This window comes from Durio zibethinus, chromosome 2 (assembly GCF_047325235.1).
Source record: "Durio zibethinus cultivar Kanyao isolate XHJ-2024 chromosome 2, ASM4732523v1, whole genome shotgun sequence".
NCBI classification, from domain to species: domain Eukaryota; kingdom Viridiplantae; phylum Streptophyta; class Magnoliopsida; order Malvales; family Malvaceae; genus Durio; species Durio zibethinus.
The window spans coordinates 34,091,560-34,106,848 of NC_143163.1; the positions used below are offsets into that span (position 1 = coordinate 34,091,560).

Genomic DNA, 15,289 nt, shown 5'->3' on the forward strand with positions numbered 1-15,289 from the left:
TACAAAGAAAATCACACATTAAGTATCCACCAATTATATCTTAAAACACTTCATGCATTAAAACAATTAGTTATATTGTTGTGTATTAAATTGAACAAACATAACTGATAAGTTATTAAAAAAAGCTATAACATTGTAGAAATTACAAATTTCTAATCATTAGAACATAATTCCAATTAACTTATTTGGTTAGAATAAAAGGAACAAAGCAATCTATAAATAATGCTCGTATTTAACTTGAAATAAGATAATGAAAAATTCAAAAAACACTTATTGCTTAAAAAAAAAATCAAATTATATGTGACATCAAAATGAAAAAATTTGAAACAAACAAACTTTAAGCTAAAAGAACAAAATCCAAACTTAATTTCGTATAAGCTAAACAAAAGAAAAGTATTTTTTAAAGAAACAACATAAAAAAGATTTTGTTAGGGAATAAACACTATAAATTAAACAAACATTCTTTGCGCATACTTTAACCCAACTAAAATCAAATTGAGAAAAAGAAAGAAGAACCAAAATAAACATTAAGAAGTAAAAACAAACAAATTCACAGCAAGCTACATAAATAAATGTGGAAGAAATATTAAAAAAAAAAAAAGATACACCTATTGCAAAATAGAAGCTAAAAATAACATAAAGAAATAACGAAAAATATAGGAAATGAAGTTAAAGGAATCTAGAAATACAAACATGGCTTTTACAATTTATAGCTAAAAGTATATTGTAATAATTTTTTAGCATAAAAAATAGAGTATGAAAAGGCATGCTTATTATATCAACATTGGAAGAAAAGGTAACGAAACATGAAGCTTGGATTTCACTGTTTCTTCAAAACTAAACCATGAACAATTAACTATTTGTCACTATTTCATTTGATTTTAACTATAACAATCTAATGTATAATTAAAAATTTATTAAACAATCAAATTTGTCAAAAAAACAAAGCCGTGAAAAAAATATTATATTAATTAAAAAAATCCAATCATAAAAACCAATAGTTATGAAACAAATTAAATCAATTGTAAACAGAACTCAAAATTAAAAAAAGAGAAAAAGAAACGAACCATAAAAAATAAGAGACAGCATGATGAAACTTAAGTAAGTAAAAAGGTGAAAGAGAAGAGCAAGGCATGGGTTAGCAACATTTATAGCTACTTTCCTCACTCTCATCTAGTTCATCTCTTTAAATAATCTCAAATCATGTAAATAACCTCTATCAACACAACATGATAGAACAAAATTAAAATAAAGTTGTTGGTAGATACTTCTATTTTAAATCTAACACGAAACAAAAAAAAAGACTTTTTCATAAATCTTATGTCACACACCAAATAAAAATAACTATATACATCAATCATATTAAAAACAAAACAACGAACTCAAAACACCAAATACACTTATCATGGTCATCACTATTACATCATAAAAACTATTTGCCTTATGCGTCACTTTAAATTTATGATCTAGCAGTCAAATTTTTTTTGTTTAAAGTCATACTAAGCGTACAATTACATGGAAAAAATTGACATTAACAAATCTCTTAGAAGTAAAAACAATACCACATTATCAAGTTTAATAATAATAAAAAAAAAAATCTCAAGTTCAAACCAATCAACTTGTCTTTTACTTAAAAACACATTTAAACTACTTTGAAAACAACTACATATAACTCAATCTAACAACAACATAAGGCATTATAAGGAAAAAGTATAAATTTTAATTTTTTTGACACTTTTCAAGACAACCATATATAACTTACTTTCAATACAAAAGTGTAAACTTTGATAATTTTTTCTTCTTTTTCATAAATCTTATATGTCAAATACCAAATAAAAATAACTATATACATCAACCATATTAAAAATAAAACAATGAACTCAAACTTTCAAGTATACCTCCAATGATCCACAACATCGCATAACAAAAACTACTTTCCTTTTGCATCACTTTAAACTTACGATCTAACGGTCAGTTTCTTTTTATTTAAAATCATGCAAAATAAAAAATAGAGTTTAACAACAAAAAAATCTACCTATCTCTTAATCGATCTCACATTCAAAGTATTTTCAAGACAAATATATATAACTTACTTTAACAACAACATAAGGCATACACTTGTTAACAAAAACACACTAAGAAAAAAAAGTCAGCACTAAAACAAATGCACCTGTCAATAAAAACATCTTAAGAAAAAAAAAAAAAAAACTTAGTTGTGATGACCACAATCCTCAACAAATAAGGTTGTTCGATTCATTAATTCATTTAATTATACTAAGACATTATAAGAAAAAAATGTAAAAAAAAAAAAAAACACTTAATAGGTGTAACAGAAGAATTAAATATACAATGCAAAAAAGCAAACAACACATACAACTTAACAAACTCAAATACACAATAAATAAAGCAAAACAACACATAAAACAATTCATACTAACCTAAAAATTATATATCCAAAAAACTTCAACAAACCCTGAGACAAAAAAAAAAAGAAGAAAGAATCAATTGAAAACAAAATCATAATTTCATTCAAACAAAATGCAAAACAAAATCTGAATATGAAAAACAAAAAGCAATCACAACAGCAATAAAAAGAAGCATCATCAATTAAAATAACTAAAAATTGATTTTCATCCAACATTAGAACATGCAAAATAAAATCTTCCTAAAAAAAACACATTCACAATAATATGCAAATCTCCCAAAACCCAAACCCTATTCAACAATCAAACTCCATTAAATAAAATTAAAATCTGTTACACCAAAATCATTACAACAAAACTTTAAAAAAAAATAAAAATAAAAAAAATCACATTTAATCAAATAATAAAAAGAAGAAAAAATTTTTACCCAAAAATACCTAAAAAAAAGAAATAACAAAAGAAAAATGAAAAAAGAAACTCATACATTAGAAGCTTGTCTATCATGTTACAATTTCTCTCTTTCAAATAGTAATAGAAACCAAAAAAAAAATTTTGAAAATCGAGATAAAATACACCTATCAAATATAAAAGTACAAAAAATCGACACCTGTCAAAAAAACTTCTTTCTTTTGCTTCTAGTTAAACATAAAACAACTATTAAAAAAAAATTCATGTCAAAGTCATATCCCTTAAGAGATAATTTTTATATATGGTTATATTGAAATTGATATATATCTTGTCATCTGTGATATCTCATACTGGTTTTTTTTTTTTTAATTTAATGAAGTATATGGATGGTCTGTAATCTTTTACCAAGTTTAGTAGTTGAAAATATAGTTAGCTAAAGTGAGTTAGAGTATTTGTTGTTGTAGGATTGTTGATTTCGTGGACATTAACAAGTGATGAAACCACATATATTTCTGTCTATTTATGTTTACTTGATTTCTATTTGGTTTTTCTTCTCGTTCATTGTTGTTTGTTGGATAAATTTTCAACATTTTCTATTTAATTATTTTTAACTAAATATAAATATTCGACTCTTGTAATTAGAGGTATTCATAGGTTAGATCCGATCAGGTTTGGGTCAAATTTATATTTGATATTAATAGTTTATATACTTGCTCAGACCCAATTTAAGCTTGAAATTTTGGATTTCAAAAATTTTTTAAGCTCGGCCCAAATTTTAAAAAATAATCTTAAATCCATCAATTAAATTTAATTTATATAATAAAAAATTTTAAAAAGGTAATTAAATTAAATTTAATGAGATTATATTTAATTCACGTATATATAAAAAAATTAAAATTAAAATTAAATCTAATAAAAATATATAATTTTTATTTTTAATTTTTATATATGTAAATTAATTTTTATATAACTCAAATATATATAAAAATAAAAAAATTATATACATGTGAATTTAGATAAGATAAGATTAAGTCAGGCTCAGAGTTTAAACTTTTTGTCCAATGTCGATTAAAAATTTAAATGAGCTTAAAAATTATAAGCTCATTTAACGAATTTTAATTTTTTGTTCAAACTCTCTTAAAATTTGAACGAACTTTCGAGCTTGAGCGAGTAATCTACTCTTGAATAGGTCTACTTGTAATAAAACAAAATACAAATAAATTAAAAACAAGATGAGTCAATAGATCATAGATAAATCCTTTAAATGTATAGGTTTTGCCGGTGAGATATACCACATCTTTAAAAGAAGACAAACTGTGGATTTTAAACAAAATAAAAAGAAAAGAAAACAGTTGAGTATTACTGCTGATCACATGGATGCCTCCAGCTTGGATCACGGGTCTTTTCCATAGTTATATACTGCTAAAAGTGGTTGGTGCATGGATAGAATATGAGTATCACATATTCATACCATCCGATCAAGGAAAAACATCATCACCATGGATTTGAAGAAATTAAGAGAAGCAAATGGCAGGTTCGGGTGTAGACTAGAGTGATAGCAGTATACAAACTTTTTAGACATATCCATTCAGTTTCCTCAGCCTGTCACAGATTTAAGCCCATTTCTTTTCTTTCAGTTTTTCTTCTTCTGCTTGTATTTGACCATCCAAATCAAGTTGCCAAGATTTTAAAAATGTCAGTCTCACCCACTTGACAACAGTTTGATATGCCAACATGAGATAGCTGCAGATTACAATTAGGATTTATATCTTACAAAGTGATTTAATTACCGAGTTAAGAAAAATCAAAGTCACAAACTCATTAGTTTGGTCATATTCTTGAACTAAAGAAAGTCAAGTTACTTTAAGCTACTAAACAAGTAATATTGGACATAAATCAGAAAAAAAATGGGAGTCTAAGAGCAAAGGATAAGAATATCAAAATCAAGCTACTGATAGGGAATGCTGAAGCAAACCCTGCAGAGGAAAGCAGTACCCTAGCAAAGGCCCTTAGACTAAATTTAGTACCCTGCACAGGAAAACAGATATGTATAGAACCTGTAGAACCAGAACGTTATCCACTTGTAAAATACATCAATACCAGGTAGCTTACACTGATTGAGTTTTGGGTTGAAAGCTCTTTGGCACCATTGTAGCCAGCAAACTTCCCACCTATTCAAATATCACCAATTTTGCATAATTAACAAAGACTAAACAATTTTTTTGAATAATGATTGAGTTCTTGAGACCAAATGTGATACATCGTGATGCAAGAATTAACATGAAACCATGAAGCATTACAACTTTCCCGATTTTAGCATTCTATTACTTTGGCATTTTAGGTAAACCTTTTGGTAAGTGAAAGAAACAGAATAAGAAAGCAAACTTAAGGAGAAGTGGCACTAACAATTTATAGTGAGCCAACCCATAGCTGGTTACAACTTCCAAATCCAAATGGATGCACCTTTAAGATGTTATACCCCAATTTAAAAAAAAAAAAATGATAAGCAACACATTGAAAGCAAGAAAAGAACGTGAGTTGTGTGTGTGTGTGAGAGAGAGAGAGAGTCAATGGAAGCCAAGCCTTACTCCTGCAGTTTCTGTATTTCAATGTTCCCAACTAGAATTGCAAATAAGGACAAAGGAGGCTGAGGAAAACTGGAAGTAGAGCACAAATATGAAATATCCTATGCCGTCCAAACCAATGACTAACCACCATGAGATGACCGCTTAAAATTCTTTTCCTTTCCCTTCCTCTTATTTTATTCCAAGCCACAAGGAATTTCGGAAGGCGTACTACTTGAAATGATGGCATAAAACCTATAATTGGGTCATTAATCGGCTGCGTGCGTTAGTGTTTGCCCCTACTTTTTCTTTTGCTCTGTGTGTGTGGTTTTTAACGACGATTACTAGCAACGATTTTTAGACTTTTTAAGCACTGAAATTTTGCAAACTACTAGGAGTCGAATCAATTAGAACTTTAATCTAATCCAACTAAAAGTGTAAATAACTTTAACTATTTATAAATTATTCAAATTCAATTTTAAAAAATTCCCACTCATTCATTTATTATCGAATAAAAAAAAAACTCAAACTAATTAATAACTAATCAAATTAGGTTCACGTAATTTAATATCCAATTTGAATGACATACAAACCTAATCAAACTTAATCAAATCTTTATTTTTTAATTTAATATATAAATGACATAAATATAATATTTAATATAAATATTTATAATTTTATTGAATATAATTGAGCCGTATAAAAAAATAAAATTTACGATCAATCTCGAATTAAACAGCCAAATACGAACCTGATAATGTATCGACTTGATTACACCTTTATCTACAACGGGATTTAAACCTTCAACAAAGCTATACACGAGAGGAGGCTAAAACCAACCTGAATGTATCACCGTGTAATATGATTACAAACTCGAAGGGCCGATAAATGTACCTAAAATGATGGCAGGACAAAAATTTCAAGTAAACCGTGGAGCACATATATATATATATATATATATATATATATATATATCTCAATTTTGTCTACGATCTATCACAATTTGCAATATGCTCAATGTCCCACTTCAGACAAAAGGGGCACAATGCGAATTATTGCGTTTGAAAGTTTGAACCTTACATTCTCTGCAGTTTCTAAAAATGCTATTGCAGAGAATGCATACGGTGGTCAGAAAATGTATGCCAACCTATTAGGCACCATGTTAAGAAGAGTTAGATGAGGGAAAAACAAAAGAATGGGAAAGAATGACTACAATTTTATCTATGATACAATTTAAGAAGCTGATCTGATACGGTAAGGCGTTGGTCCGGTGGATTGATGGTCACAAACGTTGTTACAAAATGGTTCCCAGTAGCCATATATGCAGGAGAAGACAATAGGCAATGAGGCCTAGCCTTGCTCTTGGACGACTGCTTAGAACTCGGCCACCAGATACCCTGAACCAATTAAGAACAGACGTAAGATCATTAGAAATGAATAAAATACACAGTAAGCAAGCACTTAACATTCCCTCTAGAGAAAGAAAAATTCCCTTTCCCTGATAATTTGAGTAGAGCATTTTACCAAATTCCGTCAACTCGATCTGCAATCAACTTTCCTCGTTTTGGAATGAGGCCAGATGTGTTGAGAGACTTGAATAAATGACCTGTCAAAGGACACTTGCTTAAGTTTTGCAAACTCAGACTTACAGTGATCTGAAGTTACTTCTCTACAAAAATATACTAGTGCCAACCTTTGTCCTCATCAGTTTCCTCATTGTTGATCAGGTGATCAGATTCCAAGTCAATATTAAGTGCAAGATGGTCTGTTGATCCTTTTCGCATAGTTCGCACATGAGCAGCCGGGGGCACAGGAGATATTGTATTTTTTCCAAGTGATCCCTGCATAACATTCAAAAGTAATTAGATTTCGTAGAGCAGAGTTTGCAGGGATGCATTATACATCAGTAGAACCAAACAGATTAAAAAGACCCCCCAAGAATGGTAGTGACTATTGAGAAATCCAGCATTCAGCTTTAAATGAATAAGAGAGAGATGCTTCAAATTTTTGAAAGGAAAGTGTTTCTATTAGGAAGCAACATCATCATAAAGTTAAGAAGTATATTGACAGTATAATGAGTCACGTGATTGTGCATTTAACAGTCCATAATTAGCAACACTTCTTTTTTTTCTTTTCTTTACCAATATATTTGTTACCACAATCTTATTCAAACATTTTGCATGCATGCTTAACGCCAAAGTGATTTCCTTAATCCATCTGTCTCCATATTCACACACAGTTTCATTGGGAAGTCATGCTCAAATCCTCATTAACCGCCATTGTAGCATTCTCAACAAAGGGCATTGAATATCCAAGCATCACTTGAAGATGTTCTAATAATTTCACTTCAAAAGATTCATCACTATATATATATATATATATATATATATATATATATATATATATATATATTATAATCAAGTTAAGAATCAAAGATTAGGTATGTGAAAATTTCATAATTAAGTTCTCTGATATCACCATACAGCCACAAAACATTTAGGTTGAAGAATTAACTGTGTCATAAAGCAATAGGGTACGGCAATAATAAAGCAGATTCATTGACCAAAAATAGATCGTTTACATTGCATTAGAACTAAATACCATCTATGCATTTAAATTTTAAAGCTATCTATAAGAGAAAATCAGAGGTCTAATTAAACTGCCACGCATAATAGTTATATCTTCTAAGCAAAATTATCCTAAACACACTCAATATCTGCATCACAATCTCAACTCAAGCAAGCACCTTAAACCCCAAATCTTTATTTTATATGCATGTTTCCAAAACTTCGTTTTAGACAGTTAGATCTGCACAAAATTGAAGTCACTATAACTCAAATGCTAATTGAACAAAACAAGCTAATAATACACATATCAAATCACAGACAGTTCATAGTGACACCATCAAGTTAATAAGTTAAATTAATTATGGAACTGTGTAAAAAAATTATTTACCGCATCTTCAATTTCAGATATTTCTGACCCAGTGGGTGCAGGAGGTGCTTCAAAGATGCTCCTTTCCTGGACAATCTCAGGCTGAACAGTCCTACCATGAACAGAATCTTCAAGTAACTTAACCTTAGTTGACAATTCATCCGCGACCTTTTGGCTTTCAATTAACTTGGTACCAAGTTCCTGTGCTTTGGATTTTGAATTTTCGGCCTCCAGCAGCAGGGCATTAACACGCTTTTCTAAAACAGGCAAAAATGCTTTCAAACCAACAGAATTTTGGCCTCCAATAAACTCCTTACCTCCCAACACAACAATAATCTTTTCCAAACCAAATGTAGCCTCAGACAGTTCCGTTTTCATCTCTTCCAAAGCTAGCTTATTTCTAACATGTATTCCCATTTCTTCTTTAAGATGTTCAATTTCGCAAATCTGTCTTGAAAGTGTAGACTGTAGTGCTTCCTTCTCATAAGATAGCAAATTTATTTGATTCTGTAAATCAGTGAAACTATCAATAACAGAAAACAGTTTCTTAGCATCAGCCGAGCTATGGGGCTCCAGGTCTTCTGACTCTACAAGAGGAAATTCCATCCCACTTAGCCTGTCGAATAGAGTTCTTAATTGAGATGCAGACAGGAAAGGCTCTTCAGCTTCTGCAACAATAGAAAAACAACTTAATAAAGAGTATTGGCAATTAACAATCAAGTGCATAAGTTTAACAAATTAAGAGGGGAGGCGTTTACCTTTTTCTTTCATCAACAAACTATTGTACAATGACAAAATTTCTGCCTCTTTTTCTTTCCATATGTCCTCTTTGGCTTGATAACCCTCTACCTTGAGCCTCAGTTCTCTGCATGAATCTTCCAATGCTTCTACATCATTCTCCAACTTGAAAATCCTACTTTGATATGCATCTCTTTCTTCAATGGCTTTCTCACAGGCTTTTCTGGTATCTTCCAATTCTTTCCGCAAATCATGAATGACAGTGGCCACTGCTTTGCTTGTAGTTTCAAAAAACTTCACCGAACTTTGAACTTTTCTAGTAGCAGTCAACAATTTCTCTGCTGTCTGAGCATATCTGTTGCCACCAAACTCTTGCTGAGCCATGTCATCCCCAACAGATTCTCCCACTTCTGGTTGCAAACCATGGTTCAATTTTTCAAGCCCAGGAACAGAGATAAGTTCTATAAGATTGTTCTTAACTTCAAGCTGCAGGTCTCCAGTTGCATCTGTACAAGCAGAGAGTAAAATTCCAACATCATTCTGTAACATGGTTATAGCCTTCTCCTTTTCTTGTTCACGGAGTTCCAGGTTTTTGACATTTTGTTTCAAGGATTCCATACTCTCAACCATACTTTCTATCTCATCCTTTGTGGCCTGTAATTTTTTTAATAGGGCTGCTATTGACTCATCTAGGAAGTTTGAAAAACCTTCAAACCTATCTGCTAGGATTTTGTTTCGCAACTGGAACCCTTCTGCAACCCTTCTAAAACAAGAAGAAACATCATCAGCATTTATTGCATTTGCTTCATCATTCTCCATTTCAGTGTTCACAGTATTATCCATATCATCAGAGAATTGTCTTGCCAGATTAGCAATATCCTGTGATAAACGGAAAAAGACAATTAAAAGTAATAATAAATTTCTTCAGTCTTTCAGGAAGGTGAGGAAAGAAATTGATTCAATTTCCAGAGGACAAGCTAAAAGAAAAAGGGAAATTTGGCATCACCTCCATGAGTGGGTAACCTTTCAGCAGTTCCAAATCCTTGTCAAACAATTGCTCCCTTGTGTTTTTAATGGTAAGATCCATGTCTTTAAGGCACTCCAAGTTCCTGTCAAAGCATTGTTTCATTGTGGAGTAAAAACTTTGGTCTTTGGCAAGCGTTTGAAGATTGTTGAGATGACCAATCAACTCACTGGATCTGCTTTTCAATCTGCCACTATTCCCAGCCAACTCTTCCATGCATGCATTCAGCTTGGAATTAAGAGTCGATATCTCCTGATCAGCAGTTCTTTTTTCGCCTTGAAGTGCAGAAAAGTCATTTTCTGCCTTAACCAATGCATCTTCTAGTGATTTTATGGTTGTGCCAGCACCTGCCAGCCTGCTAGCCTGGGTCTCAGTTTCATCTTTTAGTTTCTTCAGTTCATTCTCCAAGTTGCTTATTTCCACTTGTGAATTGTTACTTTGTTCAGTTAGTGAAGCAACAGTCATCTCTGCCCGAGAAAGTCTATTTTCAAGTGACTTTATAGTGTTATATGCCTCTGTGAGTTTGCTAGTCTGAACAGAAACTTCCCCTCTCACTTTCTCCACTTCCATCTCTGAAGCAGTTCTGCTACTTTGAGCCTCTTCTTTCTCACTGATAAGCAATGAAATTTTACTTTCTGCCTGTGACAATGCCTCTTCAAGTGACTTTCTAGCCTCACAAGTCTCAGCAAACTTGTTAGTTTGTGAATGAGATTCTTGGATTGCTTTCTGCAACTCTGTCTGTATATTTTTTTTATCAAATTCCATCTCCCTCTTCTCTTCAGCAAGTTGAGACAAATCATTCTTTGCAACAGCCAATGCATCTTCAAGTAATTTCATAGTTGCTTGGGCCTCGGATGACTTGCCAGCCAGGTTACTAGCCTCTTCCTTTACTTCCCTCAACTCTTGTTCAGTATGTGTCTTGGCAGTCTGAAAATCATCAATACACCTAGCAAGGAAGTTCAGCTTCTCTACAGGCTCTTGAAATGCTGAATCAACTGGAATAACAATGCGATCAATTGATTCAACTACTCTCTGCAATATGCCATTGCTCTCAAATAAGAACTTCTCAAGTTGATCCCTTTCCTCTTTCATAGCTGTAAGGTCACTCTCCAACTTCGGGATGCACTCTAGATCAGTAGATAAAGTACAGATCTGATCCCTGCACTCAGCAACTGTAGATTCTTCCTGTTGTAACTCAAGCCTCAGCTTCTCAATTTCTGAGTTCTTTTCCTCAAGAAGAACTTTCAAGTTTTCCCGATCTTGAACCAATCCCTTTCCCTTCTTAACTGCCATTGATAACTTCTCCCTCAACAGACTAGATTTCTCCTCTGACCGTTCAAGATCTTTTTGCAGAACATCTTTCTCCTCCTTCACCACAAAAAGTTCCCGATAAGTTACTCTGAACTTACTTGACAGATCTTTCAGCTGTGACCTCACCAGAATATCTTCTTCTAGTATTTCCTCACAAAGTGTCAATTCCAGATCCTTAACATACAAGAGACTTTGAAGGTTTTCAAATAGTTCTGCATCCACAAAAGGATTCTCCAAAGATGCACTCATTTGTTCCTTTATCTTCCCAAAGCACCTATCTATTAGCATAGGCAGATTAGAAGAAGTCTCTTCAATCCATTCTTGATCCCCCATCACTATTCCAGAACCCTCTATCAACAATCGGACCATCTCATTTTTTTCTGATGAAAGTTGATGGAGCTTCTCAACTACTTTTTCATATTTACTTGTGATGTTGTCCAACTCCTTTTGAATATAATCCTTCTCTGTTAGTTCGGCTGCAAGTGAAGCACTTAAATGATCCTTGTCCAATGATATCTGATGCGCCTTGCCTGCAATTTCGTCATATTTACTTCTGAGATGATCTAACTCTTCCTTAATGCAATCCTTCTCTTGTTGTACAGTCAAAAGTGAAGCACTCAAATGATCTATCTCATAACGTGCAGCTTCCTTTATCGTGGTGATTTCATTTTGCAACATATTTATTTCATCTTTAGCCTGGAAAAAGGATTCCTTAAGCCAAGCCAAGCAAGAATCTAAATCGGAAAAGGAGACATTTTCGGGTAAATCGATAGCACAAATGGTATCTTTCAATCTGAAGAAGTCCAAGGAAACACCCTTCAGCTCATTTCTTTCATTAGCAAGCCATCTAGCTCTTCCAACTATATCCACTGATTGGAGTTCCTCAGGTACATCAATCTGGGATAGGATGTGTTCAAATGTCTCAAGAATCAAGGTCTTTTGCGAGAGTGATTCTTGTAATGATGCAACCAAATTTTCACTTTTCAACAACTCTTCCTTTTGAAATTCGGCAGCTTCTAGGGAACTAGACTTCTCTTTCAATTCAACTAGACATTTCTCAAGCTCACTTGTTTTATCAGCCAAAGAATGCTTCAGAGCATCCCGCTTCTGAACCAATGCCTTCCCTTTTGTCACAGCCATACTTAGCTTTTCCTTAGTATTAGCACACCTCATCTTTTCCTGCTCAACCTCCGTCTTTGTTTTTCCAAGCTCCAAATTTAGCATCTCCACTGTCGCTTTCTCACTTTCAACTTGTTCAAGCAATTTCCTATTTTCATCTTCCAGAAGACCAATTTTTTCAACCAGCTCCACTTCCTTCCTCCTCAACTCACATAACTCATCACGGGCAGCAACAAATACAGTCCCAAACTCCCGCACACCAAAATCACACTCAGCCTTTGTCAAAGACTGCCTAAGTTGATTAACTTCAGAATGAAACTGGTTATACTTCTCAATTAATGCCAACGCGCTTTTCTCAACAAGGTCAATCTGCTTCCCACCAGAATCACCCAAAAAATCTCCTTGATCAACAACTGACCCAAGAGCAGCCAAAATCCTCTCCATTACAACCTCACATCGCTGGCTATTCTCTACATAAACCTTCTTCTCTTCTTCTGCTACTGAATTCATAACCTTGGCATTCAGCCCTTCAATCTCTTGATCCTTCATAGAAATCCCCCTCGCAAGCGCCTCCATCTCTTCCTGCAAACATTAAAACCCTAAGTAACATTTTAAGAACATAAAAATCATTCAGCAATACGCGCAAAACATCTATACATAACTATTAAACCTTGTGTTTGATTTCGAGTTTCTCTTTTTCGTCAACAGCCTGCTCCAGCAAAGCTCGCAAGCGTTCCACTTCATTGACAAAGTGATTATTATCATTATCTTCATTATTGTATGCACCATTATCCATTGCATCAAACTCTCTAGCTACCGCGTTCGGTTTTTCCTCTAAAACACCATCGTTTTGACGTGCAGTTGGCGTTCCAGCTTCCTTATTATCATTATTCAACTCATCGGAAGCATCCATAAACATATCTTCTTTGCTATCAACACGAGACAACTCAATAGGTTCCGCTTCCTAAATTGATAAAAAAAATTATAATTACAAAAATAAACACCAAATTACAGATTTCCCCCATAAACAAAGACAAAAACCTGAGATTTCAATTTAAAAAAAAAAAAAAAAAAGAAACCTGATTAGTCGAAGATTGAGGGTAAATTGGTCCGTTATCAACAGCTCCAAAATTCTCCGAATCGTGATTTTCAGACATTTCTACTGATCATATAAATTCATAATAATTAGAGAGTGTTTCTTCTTCAATAACAAGAATCAGATCTGCATGAAACATCCAAGCCAAAGAATTAAAAAATGAAAAAAAGAAAAAAACCTAGAAATCAAGCGGATTAATGGATTTGACCTGAATTTAAATTCTACGGTGGATTGAAGTGCTGATGAGATTCTGATTGAGCTTCGATTCCAAGGAGAATTTGTACAGTGCGCACAGCAGAGTCCTACTATTTCTTTATTTTTTTTTATTTCTCTTATTTATTTACTATTTATTGTTTTGATTCTTGGCATTGTTGTGTCCATTTTCATTGGTCAGGGTGACGAGTTCCGCTCCAATGAGATGCCCTCGATGGTTTGTGTTTAGGTGTTTTTTTTTTTTTTTATATAAATGGCGTGTATAATTTTTTTTTTTTATTTGAGTTTGAAAATGTTCGTATATTATGAAAAAAAAATTTTATAAATTTATTTTAGTTTATTTGATTTGCTGCAGTTTTTATAAAAATATTGTTGAAGTAGAGATGCTTTAAAAGTGTTGTAAAAGAGAAGTTTAGCTTTAATTTGTTTTGTGAAAATTGATTTTTAAAAAATATTTACTTTTTTTTTAAATAGAGTTTTTTTTTTTTTGTTGTTTGTTATTAATATAAAAACGCTTAAGACAAAATATTTGTTGCTTATATTAATATTTTAAAATATTTAAAATAGCATTACTCTTTTTAATATATTATTTTTATTATATAATAACAATTAAAATAATAATATTTATTATTAAAATATTAAAAATATTTATGCCATTAAAATAGTTTATATTTTATTTTTAAAATATCTATTATTAAATCATAGCAAAATATTATTTATTTATATTTATTATTAAAATACCAATAAAAATATATTAATAAATAAAATATAAAAACAATATTTTAAATTGAAAATTAATAAGAAATAAATGAAAATATTCATTTTACCAAAATAATAATATTATTATATTATATAATATTAATTATTAAATTAATAATTATTTATTATTAAAATAATTATATGCTACTATTTATAATGAAATATTAAAAATATTTATGTTTAATAATATATAAAATAGAAATATTTAAAATTAAAATACCAAAATATTTTTAATGTTAATATTTTAATTTTTTTATGTAAAAATAAATTAAAATATTTTTATTAATATAATAATATTTTTTATCGATTAAGTCCAATTTAACCTTAAAATATCATGTTAAAAGTCTTACTTAAGTAAAATTATAAAAATATTTTTAAAATTAAAATATTAGATTTTTAATATTAATATATTAATTTTTTTATGTAAAATTAAATAAAATATTTTTTATTAATATACTAATATTTTGAATCAAATCAAATTAAGAGGGATTTCTAATTATAATAAAAAAAATAATGAATTCAATAAAAAATCAACAAAGTAAAAAATATAATGTAAAATAATATAATCTTACTTATAATTTTGTGAATTATTATAAAGTAAATTGAGAATATAAAATATTTTCATTAGATTTTTTAAAGAAATTTTCATTCATCTAAAAGTTTAAATCAACTTTTCGTGTAAACTAAAATTCTTAGAACT

General features: G+C 31.0%; 1 protein-coding gene across 3 annotated transcripts; it reads right to left on the reverse strand.

Moving 5' to 3' along the window:
- Positions 1 to 6,095: 6,095 nt before the first annotated feature.
- Positions 6,096 to 14,005, reverse strand: LOC111317950 (trans-Golgi network-localized SYP41-interacting protein 1-like). 3 transcript variants are annotated; one of them, XM_089752677.1, is made up of 9 exons: positions 13,826 to 14,005; positions 13,601 to 13,680; positions 13,192 to 13,485; positions 10,074 to 13,103; positions 9,088 to 9,946; positions 8,351 to 8,997; positions 7,089 to 7,236; positions 6,920 to 7,001; positions 6,096 to 6,792 (listed from the first exon to the last, which is right to left on the reverse strand). In XM_089752677.1, exons 2-9 carry the CDS (start codon positions 13,676 to 13,678, stop codon positions 6,690 to 6,692), a joined length of 5,241 nt encoding a protein of 1,746 aa, XP_089608803.1. In that variant the 5' UTR covers positions 13,679 to 13,680; positions 13,826 to 14,005; the 3' UTR covers positions 6,096 to 6,689. The 3 variants fall into 3 exon arrangements, with proteins under 3 accessions (XP_089608803.1, XP_022776229.2, XP_089608809.1); XM_022920494.2 differs by having other exon boundaries at positions 13,601 to 13,743; XM_089752683.1 differs by lacking the exons at positions 13,601 to 13,680; positions 13,826 to 14,005 and having other exon boundaries at positions 13,184 to 13,322.
- Between the last annotated feature and the right edge of the window lie 1,284 nt (positions 14,006 to 15,289).

Bases quoted from the DNA above. Each gene is read 5' to 3' on its own strand.
- LOC111317950 (XM_089752677.1), bottom strand. From the start codon at position 13,678: ATGTCTGAAAATCACGATTCGGAGAATTTTGGAGCTGTTGATAACGGA. The intron at 8,998-9,087 runs GTAAACGCCTCC...CTATTGTTGCAG, and splicing joins TTTGTTGATGAAAGAAAAAG to AAGCTGAAGAGCCTTTCCTG. The intron at 7,002-7,088 runs GTTGGCACTAGT...GTCCTTTGACAG, and splicing joins GGAAACTGATGAGGACAAAG to GTCATTTATTCAAGTCTCTC.